Below are 22,072 nucleotides of genomic sequence, written 5' to 3'. Positions count from 1 at the left end.
GGGAAGCACTCGCAACCTGGGCATGTGCCCTGACCATGAATCAAACCTGAGACCTTTCGACCTATAAGACAATGCTTCAATAAACTGAGCCACACCAGCCAGGACTAATTTGAGAGTCTTTTTTGAACATTCTTAAAACTAAGTCATCGAAGGTAAGAAATTGGAACGTATGAAGGAATTTCTAGCGGGCAGAGTCTGATTAGGAGATATGTAGGTGCCAGGCCAGGTGCAAATTCCTGGGCCTCCCTCGCTTCTGAATCCTGTCTATGAGGACCAGGTCTGGGCACAAAGTTTCCAGCTGGGGGAGAACTTTGGCTCTGACCCCCCTTCAGGGTTCGGTAGAGTTCACTTGTTTGCTTGCTGCACTGTCTGTGCCTCTGGGGCCAGTCTGATCTGTCAGTCTGGTGGTACCTTGGGCTCTGGGAAGAGGTCTGCTGTTATCTCCTGAAAGGAAAACAAACAAACAAACAAACAAACAAACAAAAATTTGGTCTGGTTTCGGTGTTAGAGCCTCATTTCAGTAACATTAGAATTTGTTCCAATTTCCCCTCATGTTAGAGAGCGTGTCCCTGACTTTGAAGCAAATGTTGGTCTTGCTGCCTTTAGAGAGATTCTTGGATCCAGATACCAGGATACAAGTAGGAAAATTTTTCCCAGAAAAGTCTGAGAACATCTTCAGGCAGCCAGGGCCCTGGAAAACTTTCAGTGTCTTCACTTCACAGGGCTGGAAACCCGCAGATGGTGTGAGTTCCTCATTGAACAAAGGAAGAAAAGGATCTTATCACACACAACCTTGTTCCAGGTCCCTTGTGCTTTCACATGTTTCTCTCCCCTTCAAAATCCTCACAGTTCTTTGAGGCGGCATGATTCCCATTTTTCAGAAAACAAAATCGGTTCATGGAGTGTCAGTGAGATGCCCACCATCACATAGCTGGTATGGGTTTTCCAGTATCTGAAGCCAGGGCTCTGCCTACAAGACCTCAGAGGGGAACCTCTCTGCTTGATTCTCTAAAGAACTGTGAACACACTGCCCCTCAGTGTCTGATGGATCACAGGATGGTGTGGTCTTTAATGGGTCATCCAGTTCCTACACTTAGACACTGTAGGTCCACACATGTTGAAAAAATTTTTGTACCTTAATACTCAAAGTAAGAATAATTTCAAATAGTGTGCCATTACTGGAAATGTCACCTTACAGAAGGAAGCTAATACCAGGAATATAGAAAGAAAAGAATGTATTTCTTCATTCATTGAAGAATATTAATTGACTGTGATGTTCCAAAGTCACTTAAAATCTCCAATGATAATCATGAAGGCATACATTAATGGTAAAACGTGTATTCAGAAAATGTACTAACATTACGGATGAGAAGTAAAATTCTGTGGTGTTCGAATGAAGATCCTCCTTCTTCAGCCCCTTCCACTCAACAAGATGAAACCACTCCAGACGCGACCAGCCCCAACACAGGCTGCCTCTTGGCCCAGCTCCCAGTTGAAACAGTTGAGGATTCTCAGCTCACATGAAATTACTGTACCTCAGTTTCACACTATCCTTTAAGAGCAATGAAAAACATTATCTAGAAGGCATTTCCATTATTGAACCACTGCCAATATGAAGACAGCTACCTCACTCATCCAACTGTACAACTTGGTCACAGCATTGCTTTCTCTTCCTCTGGTTCCTGGTCGATGGTGACAGGCAAAGGTCTGATTGTGTTAATATTACTGTCCCTTCCATGTTCACAATTCTCAGCAGCCCATTTTTTCTTCCAACCACATTTAAGTCATGAGTGAGAGAGAACGGCACAGGTGACCATGCAGGGTTCTGTGTGAGATTCTGAGAGGACCATGGATGAAGGCCCAGGTCTGGGGGCATCACAGACTGTGAGAAGTGGCATTAGGGGCCTGTGGACAGCAAGTCTGCTCCAGGGAGAGGCATTTGAAGAAGAGTCAGTGACACTTTCAGTCAATTTTTTTTTCCTTAGGCTGAGTGTTTCCTGGAAGGAGGGAGACTGCGGGGATGGAGGGTGGCATGCAGCAGGGGAGGAAGGATGGGGCTGCAGAAACACGTTCTCATTTAATTATCTGCTCATCATTCAAGAAGCGTTCCCTGCATGTCTCCTGTGTTCCATGCTGTCCTCTTCCTGACACGCCTGTCATGAGAGAACATACAGCACCTGGTATAAGACTCTGCCACCTCAATTTTTCTTTTCTCACCAAGTACTGATGCCCTTTCTCATCCCTTCCCCTCTGTCACAAGGAAGATCAGAGCTGGGACAGCCCTCAGAGCCACAGATTCAGGAATTCTCAACAATACTCTACAGTGTGAATTCTTTTAGCTTCCGAAATACCCAGGGATCAAATAATCTTGAGATGGTCTTCAAGGGAACCACCCTCTCAGCTGCCTCTCATTCAGCTCCCTCTGCCCACTTCCTCCAGAGAAACCCTGAGACATTGTGGACACCCTTTAACACCTTCGATCGAGCCCACCTCCTGCATAACCCTCCCACTACAAGGGAAAGTAAATCCTACACACAACAGGCTCTCAGTATTACTTGATAAGAAAATGTAAAAGTGTCAACATAATTTAGATGAAAACTGATGAATCACCAAATCCTACTGCAAAGTCTTCCATGTGGCTGCCTTCCTATGCTCACTCAACCACAAGGCATAGGGCAGGTAGCAGAGGGGCTGAGAGCTAATGCGGAATACCACCACTGCCAAAATAGGAAGTGGGAATTTGGGTATTGAAAGAAGTGTGTCTCCTTCTCTTTACACCATGTTACTTCTGACCCTGTGTGACCTGTTGGCTGGTCCCTCCTTCTGACCTTGCCCCTTCTGGGACAGACCTTGGTCTGCTCGTCCCATCACACAACTTACAGTCAGGGTCTCCACTTCCTGTGGACATAGAGGCCAGAGACACCAACCACCTGCAGCACCTTGAAGCCTATGAAGACCCCTACGAGGGCATCAGTAGATACTCCTGGGCCTGAAAACAGAGAAACGGGAGGAGCCATTAGAGGAGACCATTCCCAGGGGCCTCTACTGGCTCTGTCTCAGGCTGCCTACACCCACCAATGCTCTGAATCTCTTCAGTCCTTCTCTGCTCTCAGGCTCAAGGCAGAAACCAAGGTAAAGAGCTTCCTCATCCTTAATCACCTCCTTCCTCCTTTGTCAGGGCTGTTTTGTTTGAGGGAAAAGGTGAAGAAAATACGTGCTCAGTGACCCATGAGTGCAGCCCCTGGTTAACTAACTAGGACCTCACTCCCCTATGAGGCATGTAATATTTTCTTCAGTCTAATGAGGAAACTGAAGCTCGGAGAGTTTATGGAGGTCACAGATAAGTGAGATTGAAACTTAGGAAATACATCACTGTTGTCCCTTTGATGACCCTAAGCCCTTGTCCTTTGAGTGAAGACAAGTCCAAATTCTCAGAGATGCACGGACGACATCAACAAGGCACTTGAGAGCAGTGAGGACAGAATTCACAGAGCAAGAGCCACAGTACTTCTCATAAGAGCTGCAGGCTGGAAAACCTCCAGGGATTCAATGATATGAGGACCAAGATTGGGGACAGTTGAAACACCGTTTAGGTAGCTGTGAGCCCAGGGTTGATGTCAGCTGAAAACTCTCTATTGCCCACAGAAAGTCAGATCTGGGAAAGCACACTTTTAGATGTTTGCAGATTTGCAATGACCCACTTTTATTTTTTTAAAAAAGTGAAGATATTAGACAATTCACCATAATTAACATAATCCTTAATGTAAAACTGAGGAATTCACCATATTTCCTGTGGGAAGGTGGAGAATGGCAATTCTTAGCTGAGAGGCTCTCTGGGACTCTCCCTCAGGTAAAGTGAGCTTTATTGTTAAGTTTGCACCTCTCCTAAGAGCAACCCAGGTAGAGGACTAGCTGGACTGGGCGTGTAAAGGTTTGGCCTCTTCCTCTTCATATAAACAAATCTCAGAGACAGTTCTTCTGTCCAGGTCTCTATGGAGCAGCCAAGTCTGGAGCCTGCATTTCAGTTCAGCAGCTCCATCTCCTGCTCCTTCACTCCCTCAGGCATGTGGACCCTGACAGCTCCCCACAGTGAGCTTCCCACACTCTTATGTCCATTCAGAGTCTGCTTCCCATGGAAACTGACCTAAAGGAGCATGTCTGGGAGTCCTCTGGAGAACAAACATGAAAATGCAATTTAGAAACTGGATCGCTCATCAGCTGACTGGTCAAGAAGACCCAGCTCTAACTGGAGGAGGACCAGGGGTCAGCCCCTCTGGCCCTATGGATGTAATGGTTAAAATTTTCACTGGTGGTGAACAGAAGTCTCTAACAAGGGCAAGGGAATAACAGGGCATCAGTCATTAGTAAATTAGTTGGGAAATGGTAATTATAAGGAATATGCACTTGGATGACTGCTCTTGGGACATCTATCATTTAGAGAAAGACAAAGAAAAGTTAAGAGTGATTAATTACAAGGTAAAGGTTAAGTGTGAGCCAGAAGAGTTTTTTTCATAGTACTGCAGATTGCTTTATTTCTAGAACCATAGAGCAGACAAAAATGAGATGTGGGTCAAGGACATAATTCTAGGAGTAGCAGGACCCAGAGGAGATTGAACTCTCCACTTCAATGGGCCCTCTCAGCCAGAGCAGGGCCCTAATGGGGAAACAAGGGACCCTGAGACAGGAGCCTATGGACCAGAGCACTCAACAATCTTCAGTCCCATTTTGGGCTGCTGGGGACAATGGCAGAAGCACAGCTACTTAACTGCAACTATGGCCTCTCCAAACCAAAGGAAAACCACAATGGGGAAGGTAAATCTTACACACAACTGGCCTCAGTATTACTTGAAAAGAAAATGTAGACGTGTCAAAATAACTGTAGGTGAAACAGAAGAGTGACCAAATCGTAGTGCAAAGTCTTCCACGTGACATCATCCCACCCTCACTCAGGCACAAGGCACAGGGCAGCTAGCAGAGGGGCTGAGAGCTACTGGGGATACACAACCACCAATACTGAATCCACCCTAACTCTGAAATACTGCACAGTGTCCTGGAGATCAGAGCATAGACCATAGGAGAAGGCTTCAAAGTAAATCTGCACAAAAGGGGTGCACAGAATCCACATAATCTCTGACTATGTTACCTTTCCTGGCAAAAAGGATCTGGTCATAGTGATTAAGAAGTGAAATGGGGACATGATCCAGGATTTTCCAAGTGGAGCCAATGTACTCACAGATCCTGCAAAGTGAAAGGAGAGGCAGATGAGCCAGAGAGGAGACATGATGACAGGGCCAGAGCTCAGAGTGCTGTGAGGCCTCAGCAGAGGGTACAGGCAGCCTCTAGGGCTGCAAAGGCAAGGACCTGGATTCTCCCCTAGGGCCTCCAGGGGGAGCCCAGTCCTGCCCACCCACTGCAGACCTCTGACCTCTAGAGCTGGAGATAATAAACCTGTGTTGTTTAAGGCACTGAATGTGTGGTGATTTGTTATAGCAGCCATAGGAAACTAATGCAAAGAAGCAGGAATGTTATAAAAAGACAGAGGAAATTGAAGAGACAGGCACAACTTCTGTTGAAAAATGGCAAAAACATAACAGAAACAAAAAGGTTGTTTGGAACTGAGAGTTAACTGGAAATAGAAATAGTGGAGGTAGGAAATATAGAGTTCTGAAAGGCAAAAAAAGAAAAAAAGCTATGGGGACTCAAAACCATGTTCTCATTACCAAAACCAGCCATCCACTACAAATCTGCATTGATAAATGTGGATTTTGGTATATTGACAGAACAGAGGTTCTTTCATCTAGAAACACTGTAAAACACATCAATGCCATAAACATGACTGAAAAGATATGCATTGTTATGCCACCCCCATTGGCCCAGGACTGCAGCGGCCTGACTCCTCAGATGCTGGTACAGACTGTGACATCCCAGTGTAGAGGGTCATGTTTGTATCTTGCACATTGCTTCAGCCAGTCAACCCAGACAGCCCAAAAACCATTTCCAGGCTGGTGCTCAGCAGTGTGTGGGGCCAGGCCCACTGGAAGCACTCAGAAGTAGCAGCCTGCTCTGAGACACGTGGGAGGTGGAGACTCAAAAGGAAAGCCCAGGTGGTGCAGGGAATGTGGCAGAGGCTGATCTCTCCTGCTCTCCTTGTTCAGCACTGCTCTGACCCCTTGAGATAACACCAGGTTCCAGCACAGGAGGACTGGAGACATGGGAGAAAAGACACACTAGCTCGGGACCTGAGGATGGGAGAAGGAACTCGGCATTCAGGCATCAGAGGTGGCACCATCCTATCACGCCAGGCACAGAATGCAACCCAGGTGTGACATTTAAAAAGTCTAAAATCAACACTCTATATTACTGCCTTCAAAAACAAGAAAAGGGGGTGTAAAATCAACCCAAAGCAAACAGCAGGAAGGAAATTATAAAGAAAACAAATATCAATGAAATTGAAAATAGAGAAACTCACTAAAACAACAAGTGGGATCTGTGAAGAAACCCATACATTGAAAGTTTTCTATCAAGACTAATGAAGGAAAAAAAGGAATGACACATTTTTGTATCAGGAACGAAATGGGATAGAATCACTGACCCCGCAGAAATCAGCCGTGTATGAGGGAATCTCTGAGCAACTCTGCAGGCAGACGAGTGTGATGACTGCTGGTCCACTGTCCCAATCTGGGGAAAAGGACGCCTGTGCTGGGACCGCCCACGGTCACTTGGATGACTGTCCTGACTCAAACTCCACGTCCTCAGGGCTCCCCCTCTGGAATTTCACAGAGCTGCAGGTTCAGGCATTTGCTGGGGGACCTTACTGATGGGAATGGAAAAGTCTAGGTTGGAATGGAGACCAGGAGGAGGTTGGAAAGAGCAAGGAGGAGGAAGGGGTTGACATGGACAGTGGACACAGGGACAGTTAGGAGAAGGAAGGGAGACACAGGACACTGTGAACACACGACCTCCATCTCTCCCTCTTCTTTTAATGTGTATGTCTGTGAACAGATCTATAAAGACATGTACCAAATTCTTACCAGTGGTGACTCTTTTAGTGGGGGGGGGGTTATAGGAGGGGCTCTCCTTCTAAAATTCTACTTTCTATCAATAAACTTCAAGATTTTTCAATAATAAGCACTAATTACTATTTATAACAGTAAAATTTAAATGGAGCTGAGTGAGTGTGAGTGGATGCCCCTCCCTGGACTTTACCTTTGCCCTTCTGCTGAGTGGAGACCTCCAGGGTGAGGTTCCTGCTGACGGCCGGCTGCCCATCGTGCTGCACCAGACAGGTGAGCACCACGGCCTCCCCGTGGGCAGATGAATTCACCAGGATCCAGCTCCCCCAGGTGAAGGTCCCATCCTTGTTCTCTGTGCGGGTTGAGGGTGTTTCTGTTTGGGACATGTTTCCATTCTCCAACCAGGTCAGCTGTAGGTGCTGAGGGTAGAAGTTCTTCACCTGGCAGATGAAGATGTTCCCCTGTTTCTCTGACACGGTGTGTTGGGTAATGTCCAAGGTGGGCGGAACTGAAACAGCACAGGGCAGAGACTCTGGCCTCGTGGACACACAGATCACAGAGGAAGGTTCTGTAGCTTAGCTCCCCCACCACAGCAAGAGGACACCCAAGAGAGTGCTGGGTAAGCAGCAGGTGCTCTGACACTGAGGGTTCACGCTGAATGTGAATGATACCACTAGGCATAGTGCCCTGCACACAGTAGGTGCTCAGGAGTAGAAACTGCTATTAGGGTGATCTGAGTGAAATCAAACCAGCACAGCTCTGGAATGCAGTAGGAATGTAATAACTGTAGCAAAATAAGTGAGATCACCAGGCATATAAAGGCTTGGTTTATAGTAGGTGCTCAATAATTGGAGTTGCCCTTGGTAAAGCAGATGAAAGTACCAGGTACAATGAATTGTAGGTGTTCCCCTGGTAACTGCCATTAAACAGTGGTGAGTGACAGGCTCATCCTGGTGTCTGGTGATGGGAAGGGCTGTCAGGAATTAGATTCCAGGGAAATCACACTCTGGAGCAAATGGCAGGGGGCGGCACAGGCTTAGAGGGAAGGAGCCAGGTATGGGCTGGGGCTGGGTGTGAGGGACATCTACCTCGGATGGTCTCAGACAGGTTGGCAGTCCCACGAAGAGGAGGGCCCCCCTTCAGGGTGACATGGTCCACCTGGCAGATGACCTGGGAGCTGACATCCCTCCGGGACAGCCGCACCCTGGCTGTGCTGGATATGTTGTAGGGAGGGCTGTCTCCCTCCGAGTCCACAGTGGGCTGGGAGGCTGAGAGCTCACTCCCGTCTTTGAACCATCTCAGGATGATGTTCTTGGGGGAGAAGCCATGGGACTCGCAGGTGAAGCTCACTGTCTGCCCAGGTGTGGCCCTCCCCACAGGGGCTGACACCACGGGGGGAGAGGGTTGGGCTGTAAAAAGAGCACAATGAACAATGAACATGATTGTGACCATCACCACCAGTGACAAGCATGTGACTCTGTAAGGATCCTTCTCATATATTGTTTTCTATCCTCTAACAATACTGGGAGGGCGCGTCATCACCCTCATCCATCAGAGCGGGACATTCTGGTCCACAGAGGTGAACCCTGAGTGAGGGGCAGGGCCCACAAGCAGCTCTAGGACTGAGTTCAAAGTGCCCCTTCCTTCCCCCACAGGTGACCTCCCACCTGTCTGGGCTCGGGAACAACGGCACTGAGGGCTCTCCCTCTTCGTATTAACTCCCCTGTCTGGCCTCCCCTGACACCTCCCTGACCTCACAGACAGTGTTCACAGAGTGAATGTGGGGGAAGCCATGAGGGTGGGACCCCATGGAGTGGAACAGGCTGGCAGCCGAGGAGAGGTGCAGCCAGGGCACATCCCAGTCCCGCCTGTGAGAGGGGACAGCAGGCACTTCTCCTCTCCAGGCTGCAGATGAGGGTGCAATCAGGCAACAGAAGTTGTTTTGCTTTGAATAAAACAGAAGATGTTTCACAAAATAAATAAACACAGATCCATCTTGAACCTGGATCTAATTTATATCTGGAACTCTCCCTTCAAGCACTAATAAGTTTACTCCATAATTTTCATTATTTCAACAAATACTTCACTAGGGATGAATCTGTGTCAATCACTCAATTTCAAGGGATGGGTTTCGGATGATTTTCTGATTTTGAGTTATTTTCCTGGATAAGTTTTGAGTTCAAAAGGATAGTCAAAGAGAGAGAGTCAAAGGTGGTTAATTTCCCAATTGTCATGAAATGAGAAGAGATGCAGACACAGGCCTGGGAAGCAGGCAGACCCCCGTGTCCTGAAAGGATCCGCACTGATTCCAAGGGTTATTGAGTCACAACCAAGAGTCTCTCCCTGTGGAAAAATCCTGCAGGGTGCCTTGAAATTGTTAATTATCACCCAACACCTTCTCTAAGAGGGGGTACACATCAAATATGAAAAAGCATTAGCATTTCTAAATGTCTACCTTGCTTCCTAAAACTCATCAAATGTTTTGAGGACATAGATAAGGGGGTGTCACTTGAATAAGTCAAGTCATAAGAACACCAGCAGCCTGGATGTCACTGGGGGGATGGACACTGGGATCAGTTACCATGGATCAGGAGCCTCTTGGGCTCCTGCCGAGGGGCTGATCCCTCTGCTCCCTCAGCTGCTCACCCTCCCACTGCCCTACAGGCTGGCCCTGGTGGACTCACTCATGGGAGGAGGCTGAGAGCAGAACCCGGCTGACCAAGGGCACACGGGGAGCAAAGGGCAGGGCTCATCTCTCTGCACTTGGGTTAATTTTAGCATCTCTGTTCTTTGTCGTTGAGCCTCAATGTCTGTTTCTGCATAAAGTGGATCGAAACACCACCTGGTAGGAGGAGTGAGGAGGTATGTAAAACACAGAGGCTGGCTTATAGAAGGCGCCTAATAAATAACACCTATGATGGTAGCATAACATCTGGTCTTTCTGTTTCTGACACTGCTGATTGTTTTGTAAATTGTGGGAAGGAAAAACAGACAGGTAACAGGAACACCAAGGAAAGTCTCAAACCCTGCTCTCTGCAGCTGCTGTGCAAACACTCCAATGAAAATAAAAGCAAAGAAACCACCTAATTAGGGTTCTGTCACTTTTTTTAATGATCCCCTCAGGAAACAAGTTTAGTGAACTGATTTTGAAAACACACAATAGGTCACAGGCGTTTCCCTGTAGATCAGCTCTTACAGAAGCTAGAAGCGTTTTGAAAAAGGAGAGCAGATTTCAGAATTGAGAAGCTGGTGTGTTGGGCAGGAAGGGCTCTGTTGCTGAGCAGTATTTGTGGGATTTCAGACCCAATTTAGACACACACAGGGGTTTGAAGATGGGAAGGCATCTGACAGGGTGTCCAGGCTGCGCGTCCTGAGGGCTGGAGACAGCAGGGTCCCACTGTAAGCCCTGCCTGGTCTAAGGGAGGGTGTCCCTGTCACTCATTTGAGCCCTGTCAGGCTCATTTTCTTGGGCCTCTGATGAGCTGTCTCTGGCACACAAGATTCCAAAGCATCCCCACCACCCAAAGGTGTTCTCACATCCCAGCAGCACGGGGATACACCTTTGTCAGGGGAAAGAAGATGAGCTTTCCTCTGTGACCCTAGAGAACATCTACCTCGGGGCCTTCTGACTATGGATAGTGAAGAACTTCAGCTGCCAGGCCTATGTCTGACAGTTAGATCAGAATTCCCAGGGTGGAGCCAGGGTCTGGGGACCTTTGCAAAGATTCCCAGGTGATTTCAATGAGCAGGGAAGGGTAAACAGCACAGAACTCCACCTCCAACCCCATCATAATGAGACTTGGGGAGGAAAATGTCCTGTCGAAGGCCCTATGTCTTTGGCGTGTCATAGCCCACACTCATCACACATCTACTACGTGCCAGGCACTGCTCTGATTATTGCGCATGCATTCACTCACTCAGTCCTCAGAGCTGCTCTGTGAGGTTGGTGCTGTCACTGACAGTTGAGGACACCAGGCACAGTGTGGGGAGTGATGTGTCAGAGGTCACAGGCCTGGAAGTGGTAGAGCTGGGATCTAGGACCAGGCAGGGGACTTGTCCCATATGCTCACCCCTTGAGCACTGATGCTCAATGATTCCCTGACCCGCCCACTGGAAGCTTTCCAGACATCCCCTCCTGTCCTCACAGACCCCTGAGTGGGAGCTGGGACTATCACCCCTGCACAGATGGGAACACTGAGGCCCCCAGGGACACTGAGACTTGCCCAAGAGCACCCAGTGGTGGGAGGACACCATCGCTCACTGAGGCTCTGCCCTCTCACCAGGCTCACTGTAGCCTCAGTCCTTCCTGCAGAGGGTGGGGAGAGCGGCCATGTCTGCAGGTGAGGACACCAAGGCCCAGCAAGAGAGAGTGGGCCACACTGTGAAATAACACACGATTTGGGGAGCAACTCTGTGCTGGGAGATTCAGACAGAGCACCTCAAATCCTTCCACTCTCCAGAGGAGTCCATGATTATTCCCATCTTACAGGGGAGCAAAGGGAGGCTGAGAGAAATGGAGGAGCTTCTCCTCACCCAGTACTAGGTTCTGGGGTGTTTGCTGTGGCCCCAATTCATGTCCATCCACACAGGTCCCAACACTGGCTGCCTCCTCCTCTTTACTCTGTGAGAATTTTGACTTTAAGGAATAATGGGGAGGAGTCAACTCAAAGTGACTAGGACTTGAGACCCTCTCTCAATAAACAAAAGACATGGCCTCCTGGAAAATGAGTCTAGAATATGAACCCAGCTCATGCAGGGCCCCAACCAGCCCCTAGAAAATGGCTTCCCCTCCTTATTCTGAGTCTGCATGTCCAGGATTATTATTCAAGGTGTTTCTGGGGTGCTGTGACCCCTCTCTGCTCTGTCAAGGCCACTGTCCCCAGGCTGCTCCTGAGGGTGCTCAGTGAAGGATGAACAGCATAACAGAGGGGAACAGCCTCCTGGATGCTTCTATGTGCTGAGTCATGTTATTAGGAGCAGGGTCAGCACATGGTGAGACTTCTGCGTACCTGTGTGATCTGGGTTGTAAAGTTGCCCCATCTGTCCAACAGAACCTGATATAAAGTGTTTTTGCTGAAGACAAAACAATTGAAGTTTTGAAGGACAAGTTTTGAGCTTTTTGCACTCTTTGATAAGCACAGTGGGGTGTGGCAAAAACCAGGGGCTGTTAGTAGGGCTGTTTGGAGGTCAATATAAGCTTCCCCACCTTCTCACAATTCAGGTCCCCTCTCTGAGCCTCAGTGTCTCATCAGTCAATAGCCCCTGTCACAGCACCGGTTATAAGAGTAAATATCATGAGGAAGATCAGGCACCTAGAACGCTGCTGATCCTGCCCACTCCCACCTCCCTGCCTTCTCATCCAGGGCATCCTCTGGGCAGGCAGCTTGGGGAGAAGGAAACAGGACTTTACCAGGGGCAGCAGATCTGAGATAGAGGCACACACTGTCTGTGATTGCCTAGGCAAGGGACACATTATTAGGAACTACTGTAATATCAGAAAATGCGGGATCAAGCCACCTTCCCTGACAATGTTCAGGGGTTGTGGAAGACTCCATTGTTACCACACCAAGGAGGTAAATTGGCAATATCCACACAAATTAAAATCACATACTCTGTGACCTAGCAACGGTCACAGCAACTCCCTCTTGAGCAAGTGACACATGGACAAGGTTCTCCCCTGCATCACTGTTCTAATAGTCAGAGGTTGGGAACAACTTATATCCATCAACAGAATGTCAATGAATAATGCTGTCTCCATACGCTGGAGGGTGAGGCAGCAGTTGAAGAAGGGGAAGCTCTAGGTGCTGATGTGGATGCTTGATTTTGGGGGATGAGGCTGAAGGATCCAGTGGACTTCAATGACCTTGGACTTCAGGGTCTGAATCTGAGGGGCACCTGAACCTTTGAGAAAACAATGAAAAGAATATTAGGGCTCTTTGCTTAATGGTTTGGTGTAATAACCTTTTAATCAGCACCTACTGTGTGCCAAGTCTTCCATGGAAAGAGGGTCTTATGACAGGACAAGAAGGAATGTTTCTTGGACTCAGATTGGACCCTGGGATGATGCCTTCACTCACCGGCCATGTGACCAAGGGCAAAACTACTGTCCCCTGTTGGTCCCATGCTCCCTCTCTGCATGAGGTGTTAGGCAGGGTGGTCTAACAGGGCTTTGTGTTCAGACATCCTAGGATACAAGATGCTGGGTCTCTGGCAGAAAACCCTAAGTGAACATTTTCTCGGTCTTAGTGGGGTGACTCTGAGTGACATTTGGAACCTTCTTCCAGAACAGTCTGAGAAAACTCTACTCAGAGCCTGAGTGGCAGTGTGACTGGGTCCCTGAAATAAAGTGGGTTTATCAGACAGACCCACAGTGAGTGCCCAACCTCTGGCACCTCCTCCCAGCAGGGCTGGCAGAGTAAACAGGGAGGCTGTGACCCTTAGGAATGTCTTCTCATGTGATGCTTCTGAGGAGGAAATAAAGAAACATGTCCCCCTCCCTGCCCTGCATGGATGTGTCCCAACTGCAGGGAGGAGAAGAAAGCTTCATGGGAGAAGAGCTCTGCCTGCTCAGTGCCCTGCAGCTCCCACAGCACCCAGGGCAGAGCCTGGCTTCCAGCGGGTGTCAGTGAGTGTCAGTGAGGGGGGCTCAGCCACACTGAGGAGAGCGCTCTCTGGAGGCAGGGGTGAGGTCTGACCTTGTGATGGGCGAGTCCCTCAGACCTTCAGTTCCCTCATCCATGGACAAGGGGCTGGATGAGATTGGAAAAGGCAAGGGCAGGGGGTGGGGATCAAGCAAATGAGGGCTCCAGACTTTTCCCACCATTTACCAGCCATGGGGCCTGAGAAGATAGTAGGATCTCTCCAGGCCTCAACTTCCCTGACCTGCAGGAGGGGTGACATCAGACAAGGAATCAGATCCTGAGTATAAGCGCCCATGATGACACCTGATTCCTAGTTCCTGCTCAAAGAATGGAGGTCTTTCTTATGGACTTGTTGTCACACACCAGGGAAGAAGGGTCCTACACTGTACTCACCACTCACGGTGAGCCAAGTGCCTGCTCCAGACTTGAGCTCCACGTTGTCAGGCTCTGCTTTGCGGAACTTCACACAGTAGTAGGTGCCAGTGTCTGCTGGGGTGATATCGCTGATGAGGATGGAAAAGTCCGTGTTGTTTATCCTCGTGGTGTCTGCAGCACTTGTTACTCGGGGGGAGTGGCCTCCTTTGAGACTGTAGATTAACTCCCGGCCTGGCCCTGTCCCCCTGAACCACATGACAGGCCCCACAGGGGAAATGGAGGTCATGGTGCAGTTCAGAGTGGCTGTCTCTCCAGCTGCCACTGCCACTGACTTGTCAGGCTGAATCACCCGCAGCTCCTCACCTGCGCCTCCTGGAGGGAAACACAGAGAAGTTATTTATTCATTCATGTGTGATCCTGTGGGTTTTGTCAAGTGTTTATCAATAACAGCTTTCAATGATGGAGTGCTCACCCTGAGTGGACCTGAGCTAAGCACATTGCATGTGTCATACATGTGACCCTCAAAACAAACCTATAATGTAAAATCATACTACAAATGAGGAAACTGGGGCACTGAGAGGTAAAGCGATGAGGCAAAGATTGGGTTTACATCTTTCCCCGCCAAGTGGTTCTGCTTGGTGCCTACATTGGTGGGTGTGTGCTGGGCCTTTCCCTGTGACACTGGGCTGCCCAGCTGAGCTGCATGGCTTGCTGGCAGAGTAACTCATCCAGCCTGAGGAGAAGGAGCGTGTCTGTCAGTCCATCTGTGCCTGAGACACTAAGGCAGCCATGGTTGATCTTGTAATGATGACGAAACTAGTTGCTAAAGACTCAGTGAATTTTTACCCCAACTTTACCTCAACTTCAACATCTCTCTTGAAAGGGACTGTGCTGCTGAACGTGAGCCTCAAGTTGGAACTGATGTAAAGAGGAAAAGTTTTCTAGGTGATGGTTCAATTACAGAATTCCTTCAGATCATGAAAAGAAAGTTTACACACAAAGAATAAGAAACAATGAGGAGCTTTAAGGGTGAATGCACTTGGCTGGATATGTTTTAAAGGAATTTGGCCCTGAAAGAAAACCTCATAGTTGGGTTGTTTGTCTTCCTGGAGCGGAGTTGTGTGAGTTCCTTATGTATTTTGGAGATTAAACACTTGTCTGAGGATCATTGACAAATATGTTTTCCCATATGGTTGGTTCCCTTTCATTTTGCTGCTGTTTTCTTTAGCCATGCGGTAGCTTTTATTTTGAAGAAAACTCATTTGTTTATTCTTTCCTTTATGTCCCTTGCTCTAGGGGACATATCAGTGAAAATATTGCTGTGTGACCACAACAGCATGGATGGAACCGGTGAGTATTATACTAAGTGAAGTAAGCCAGGCAGTGAAAGACAAAAACCATGTGACCTCACCTATAAGTGAAACCTAATCAACAAAACAAATAAGCAAGCAAAATATAAGCAGAGACATTGAAATAAAGAACAAACTGACAGTAGGCAGAGGGGAGGGGGCAGAGGGATGAAATGGAGAAAATGAGGGAAGGGCATCAAGGAGCAAGTATAAAGGACACACGGACAAAGCCAAAGTGGGGTAGGATTGAGGGTGGGAGGCAGGGATGGGTGGAGCAGGGTGTGGTTTGGTGGGATGAAAATGGAGACAGTTGTACTTGAACAGCAATAAAAAGAAATAGAAAAATGAAAAAAAAAAGAGACCCTCATAAAAGCCATAGGTACTTGAACTAGGGTTTGAACTGCAATGGCCTGTGTGTGCTGTGTCCCCATTAACCCTGGATGCAGGCCAGGCTCATAAAGAAGCCCAGTGGTTCTGGAGGGAGAAGAAGAAAAGGGATGGAGGTTTGAAGAACGTAGAATGACAAGAGCCATTTGTTGCAGCGACTCTTAGGAAACCCAAAGGATCCTTACTGTCAATGATTGTAGCACCTGCTGTTCCTATGGTCCCTGGATATCCTTCATTTTGGGATAGTTTTTGCTTCACAGAAGAAATTTTGATACGAAATGGTACAAAGTAATCATATAACAACAAAGAAGAATGAAACCTGTTTTGTATTATTCTGTAGTCGATAAAAAAATGAATGCCTGATGCTATCAAATTTTATTTCACAAAACAGTTTGAAAAAGAAAAACACAACTTTTCCTATTAAAGAAGTGTACTCCCAGTCTTCACCAGTGTTGCTCAGTTGATTGGAGCATCAGCCTATAGCCCAAGGGTCATGGGTTCAATTCCTAGTCAGGGCACAAGCCTAGGTTGTAGGTTTGATCCCTGGTACCCGTGTGGGTGTCAGCGACCCCCATCTGAATGCATCTGATCCCTCACCCGCCTTGGCACAGATATAGGGTCTTGGCACATAGAGAGGCAACTAACTGATGCTTCTCTTGCATAGAAGTTTGTCTCCCTTCCTCTCTCCCTTCGTCTCTCCCTTCCTATCTCTCTCTAAAAAACCAAATGAAAAAAAATGTCCTCAGGTGAGGATTAAGAAAAAAATACTCCCAGTTCAACATAGCTTAGTAGAAGACATGTTTACTTTTTCCTCCTCCCCAAATTGCATTGAACTCACAGAAGAAGTAGCAAAGGGTGGCTGAATCAGTGATACAGGATACCCCATTTTACTGCACTTGGCTTTCCTGGACTTCACTTACTGCACTTCACAGGTGCTGTGTGTTTTACAAATGAAAGGCAAGAAGACCCTTCCCTGGAAGAAACACAACTTGCTCTGTTTCAGAGGTCTAAACTGTACCCACCGTACCTCTGAGGCAGCCTGCACGTGCTTGTTGCAGAAAAAAACCCCACAAAATGTAATTGCAATAAACATTTAAATTTCTGTCTTTAAGGCAAACTATATTAGAGATAACTATTTCTAAAAACTTTTTCTTGACAAATGAATTCATATTAATGTACTTGAGTGTTTAATGCAAAATGGTAACATGATTGTGTAAGTTTTTTATCTTAACTGCACATCTACTGTTCAGAAATACCTCTATGGCATAACTTCCACTACTAGGCTCTAAATGTTCCATTTCATGGCTAATATCAGTTAATGCTTTTGACCAGAAGTAAGACTCCAAAATAATTGACTTAAATAGCCAAGCACATTTATTATCTCACACAACACATAACTCAGACATGTTATTAAACAAACTTTTTTTCCTCAGCCTCAGTTTATTTTGCCTTAGGCTTGTCTCATGGTCCTGATGGTATAATTTCTATCCAAATAATGTTCTTTGAAGAAATAAAAAGCCTATTTAGAAGTTCATAGATAATTTTAAGGGGTCTCAAATAATGAAACAATCTTGAAAAAAGAATGTCCTACCTCCTGATTTAAAAACTTACTACAAAAACTAAAGTAATCAGTGTTGTCCCATCATTAGAGTAGATGGAGAGACCCACTGAATAGAATAGGGAGCCTAGAAATAAGCCCTTACGTAGATGGTCAAATAATCATCCACGAGGATGCCAAGGACATTTAATGGGGAAAAGTCGTGTTTCAACAAATGGCTGTGGGAAACTGGACATCCACATGCAAAAGAATGGAGTTCAATTTTATCTTATTTAAAAAAAAATAAACAGCATGAATACAAACCCTAAATACCCTTGAATATTCTTAGAAAAAAAGCCATAGGTGAATATCTCTTCGTGACTTTGAATTTGGCAATGGTTTCTTGGATGTGACACTAAAACCACAGGCAACGCAGAAAAAAAAACAGTCCCACAGAGGAGGTGGCAGCTGTGGCACCATCGATAAACCCTGTGTTCTTCTCTGTTTCTCAGCTTCTCCTCAGGGAGAAAAATCTGTGGGTCACCTTTGCAGAGTGCGAGCTGGTGAAACCCTCCCACTTAGCACTGTGTGTGACCACATAGCCCCCAAGGGGGCCATGTGCTGTCACAGGGCAGGTTGTTTCATGTCAAGAACAGGAGACTGACTGAATTTGAGGTCAGGAGAAGAAGAAATGTGGACAGGGAAGCTGAATGGCTGAGACTAAAATGGGAGGAACAGGAACGAATTTTAGAGGGGGAAGTGGAAGGAACAGAGGAGAGAAGAAAGAAGAGACATAGAAGGTGGAGAGGAGCAGGAATGACAAACTCTGTCTCTGTGCTTCTGTAAATCTCACATCTACATCTGTGACCCAGGCCTTTCCCTGAGCTCTGGGCTGTATGTCCAACTGCCCACACTACATGTTCCTTCTATGGAAACAAACACCTCACAGTTAACATGTCCAAAGTGAACTCCTGAGTTTCCCCCACAGCTCTCTCCATCTCACCTGAGCCACCTTCATTCTTCCAGATGCTCAGGTCACCAACATTCAGAGTCTTGCTCTCCCTGTTCCTGAATCCTGTGCATCAGAAACCCTGTGGCTCCCCTTCCCTATGCACCCAAGTCTGCAACTTCCCCCTGACTCTACCAGCTACTGTCCTGGTACAAGTCATTTATTTGCATAACTGCTCTGTACTTCTCTCTGTCTCCTGTTGGAGTCTATTCTCAGCCAAGTGCTATGATAATTCAAAACTTATGTCAGATTAGATCACTTCTTTCTTCAAAACCTTGCACAAAGCAGGAAGATTCTACTCTCATGGCCTTTGCACATGCTGTTCCCTGACAGGAAGGCTCTTTCCTGAGAAGGCACTGTGGCTCACTCCTGACCTTCTGTTAATCTGGCTCGAACCTCACTTTCTCAAGGATGCTCACCCAGACTACACGGTTTAAAGTTCATAGCACCTTAGAGATTCCCCCGATTCTCCTGTTTAACAATACTTTAATTTCCCACTAAATCTTATTTTCTAATATTCTATATTATCTATTTTTATTCTGTCTATTGTTTACTGTCATTTCCCCACTGGGATACAAGCTCCATGAGGGCAGCTACTTTGTCTCTTTTATTCATCAGCACATCCCGAGTTCCCATAATGTTCCTGGTACATCGTACGTATCCAATAAATATTTGAATTATGTGTGGGAATTGCCCAGTAAGACTCCTCCTGGAAATCTTGAAGCCTATTTTAAGTCAGCAAATCAATAGCATTTATGTCAGAAACCGAGTTTCCCAACTAGATGATGTGGTAAAAAACAAAAGCATCTGGTGCATGTGCAGGAAAAGGAATAACCCAGGAGAGAGAACCACAAACCTCTCCCCCAGCACCCACCCCTCCCCACACCCACTGGTCCAATGGAACACATCTCATGGGATGGATGTGGCATAACAGGGACACCAGTGAGCTCTAGGATGAGACTGTTTGGGTTCAAATAATAGATAAATCACCTACTGTTGAGTGACCTTAAACCCCTCTGTGCTTCTCTGTTCTCTTCTATAGGTACAGGTGACAGGAGGACCTGCCTTGGATATAATGACCACGACAGAGAGCACACGCAGGAATTTCTAGCATATCTGCACGTGGTGAGTGTTCAAGTGATTGAAAAGGCATTACTCATCATACTTCCTAGAGCTCTGAGGCTTCATCCGACGTTAGAAGATGTAGATGTAGATATGGATATCAATATAGGTAGATATATTGATATTAATATAGATATAATTATAGATGCAGACCATACAGGGAGGCATCTCTGTATCTGTTAATCACTTCTTTCTGCTTCACTGCTGTCCCTTATAAAAGAAGGAATCCAATATAATAATGCACACTTGTACTCATTTTGCCAAGAGAGAAGCTTGCTTGTCTTAAGAATTCAGGGAAAGTAAAGGGTAAGTTCACAGAAGTAGAAAGGAAGGAGGCAACCAAACATCTGTTCATGTGCATTTCCTGTAGACTGACAAGGGTTTGAATTAAACAGTAAGAAAAGACTTTTCATAAATCTCATGTGTCTTTGTGCACGCACTTACACCAACTGTACACACAAACGCACACGGGTACGTGTGTCACGAATATATATGGAAGTATGGCCTTGCATTCCAGTCACAGGTTGTTTTGAAGATTAAATGAAATGATTATACATATTAAATGCTGAGAAACATACTTGGCACACAAGCTCCATGCCACACACCACTAACAAAAGTTCCTGAGTAAACAGCAGAACTTGAACTCTGAGTTTCTGAGTGACCTGATGGGAGATGACTGTTCTTCCTCTTTGCTCTCTGTGTTTTCTGATTTCTCCAAAATCAGCCTCCACTGAAAAGCTCAGCAGCACCACATGGTTAAAAGATGAGCTCTGCAGCTGCTGTGCCTGGACTTGAACCCAGCTGAACCACTGCCTCACTTAGGTGACATTGCAAAGTAGCTCTCTCTGCCTCAGTTTCCTCATCTGCAAATCAGGTATAAAAGTCATAGTTCTCACACAGCCATATTGTGAGGATTAGAGGATTTCATACCCACTGAGCTGTCACAATTGAGGTTTGAAGCAGCATCTGCTTTGATGCCACTAGTAAACTGATGCAGTCAATGGACCCACAGAGAAAAAGCCCATATCCCAGATTTCTTGATCTCAGATCATGTCCTGTCCTTGGCCTTCTGTGAAAGCACTGGTTGATGCACCCTGTCATCCTGGAGGCCCTAAAATTTCTGAAGGTCAGGAAGAGGTCCAGGGGCAGACAGAAGAAATTCTACCCCAAGGCATGCTCACCTGTGAGGCCCAGCAGCAGAGTCAGCAGCAGGCAGGGAGGAGGGAGGGGCCAGGAGGCAGGGACCAGCATCCTGGAGGCCTGAAGAACCTGCTCTGTCCTGATGTGTGCTGGGAGAGACCGGACTGTGCTCTGTGGGAGGAGAGCGGCCCCACATCACAGGATATAAGAGGAAGTGCCCAGGGTAGTATTAAATGGCTGTGAGACAGTAGCCCACTTCCAGATTCAAGACTGTTTCTATTTCCAGATTGTGAAATAGAATGAGGAAGAGAAGGCAAATACAGGGTGAGGAGTTACTCATCTTAGTAGTCAGAGAGACTTGGACAGGCCTACAGGAAATAGTGCTTCCTCCTTCCTGGGGCCCCTGCTCCCCACTGGGCCCCTCGCACCATCTGTGATCTTCATAGTGATGCCCCACTTCGGACCCAGGACAGGAAGTGTCTGTCGTTGTGGACTGTGTCCCAAACTCCCAAGCCATGAACCTTAAGATGTATGGCTCTTGGCCACATCTGCACCAGTCTCACTAGGAGCTACACTGATGGAGGGATGAAGAGGGTTCACTAGAGTTCACCAGAGTTCACCAGGGTTCTGGCCAACATTGGGATGGAAGCAGGTCTGGTCCTGAATGACTCCCTGTACCTAACCTTTACTGATGGGACTGGTAAAATGTAGCCCAATGCACAGTGTGTTCTGGACCTCAGAAATTGTACGTGCTTCCATCCAACTAAAGAAATAATATCCTGACTTCTTTCAAAAGAAGAGGGGATTATAAGACCCAGTGTTTGATTCTCAGGCATTTATTTCAGTGATGAATTTATGTTACAACCAAAACCTGTGTGCTAGTGTTAATAGCAGTTTTCTCTGTAATAGCAGCAAAAAATCACAAAGGTCCAATAATAAGTGAACAGTTAATCAAACTGTAATACCTTGTGGTGCCTCCATACAAGGACATGCAACAACTTGTAAGTTTCTCAAAGGCATTATTTTGGGTAAATAAAGTAAATCTCAAAGTCTCACACCCTATATGATTCCACCTGTAGCGTATTCTCAAAACTATGAAATGGAGACAAGATGGGCATTTGAGGGATTTGGTGAGGTGGAGATGTGGTCACTTTAAAGGTGAGCACAGGGACTTCTGTGGTCATGGAATTGCTCTGCCTCCTGGTCATGGTGGTGGTGACACAAACATACACCTGAGGGACCAATATAGCACAGCTCAAAATATTACAAGACATAGTCATTGTAATGAAGACATGGACTACTAGTTATCAATGTCATTAGATTATTAAATTGTATTGCAATGATATTGGGGTGATGAGAGTAGAAAGTGTGTGCATGCAGCATGAGGTCAGGAGTAAGACTTATGTCCCATCTTCCTTAGCAGGACGTCCACACATAAATCCTGAGGGTTAGAGATCAAGAAGTGCAATAGAAGTTTGCTGTATGTGTTGTGACAGTAA

At 46.7% G+C, this 22,072-nt stretch overlaps 2 protein-coding genes across 2 annotated transcripts in view; both read right to left on the bottom strand.

Moving 5' to 3' along the window:
- The window catches only part of LOC114506273 (tyrosine-protein phosphatase non-receptor type substrate 1-like), a 157,706-nt gene that overhangs the window by 92,454 nt on the left and 43,180 nt on the right, over positions 1–22,072 (bottom strand). The gene's annotated exons all lie outside the window — the stretch shown is intronic.
- LOC118496806 (signal-regulatory protein beta-1-like) lies at positions 1,768–20,754 on the bottom strand. Its single transcript, XM_036009652.1, has 6 exons — positions 20,615–20,754; positions 14,048–14,401; positions 8,102–8,422; positions 7,207–7,521; positions 2,881–2,989; positions 1,768–2,153 (listed from the first exon to the last, which is right to left on the bottom strand). The coding sequence occupies exons 1-5, from the start codon at positions 20,682–20,684 to the stop codon at positions 2,883–2,885; spliced, it is 1,167 nt and encodes a 388-aa protein (XP_035865545.1). The 5' UTR covers positions 20,685–20,754; the 3' UTR covers positions 1,768–2,153; positions 2,881–2,882.

The sequence above is a fragment of the Phyllostomus discolor genome, chromosome 9, assembly GCF_004126475.2.
Source record: "Phyllostomus discolor isolate MPI-MPIP mPhyDis1 chromosome 9, mPhyDis1.pri.v3, whole genome shotgun sequence".
NCBI classification, from domain to species: Eukaryota; Metazoa; Chordata; class Mammalia; order Chiroptera; family Phyllostomidae; genus Phyllostomus; species Phyllostomus discolor.
This window is presented reverse-complemented; position numbering and strand designations above follow the sequence as displayed.

Bases quoted from the DNA above. Each gene is read 5' to 3' on its own strand.
- LOC118496806 (XM_036009652.1), bottom strand. From the start codon at position 20,684: ATGCTGGTCCCTGCCTCCTGGCCCCTCCCTCCTCCCTGCCTGCTGCTG. The intron at 7,522-8,101 runs GTAGATGTCCCT...GTGCTGTTTCAG, and splicing joins CCTGTCTGAGACCATCCGAG to TTCCGCCCACCTTGGACATT. The intron at 2,990-7,206 runs GTAAAGTCCAGG...CTCTGTTTTCAG, and splicing joins CACTCAGCAGAAGGGCAAAG to GCCCAGGAGTATCTACTGAT.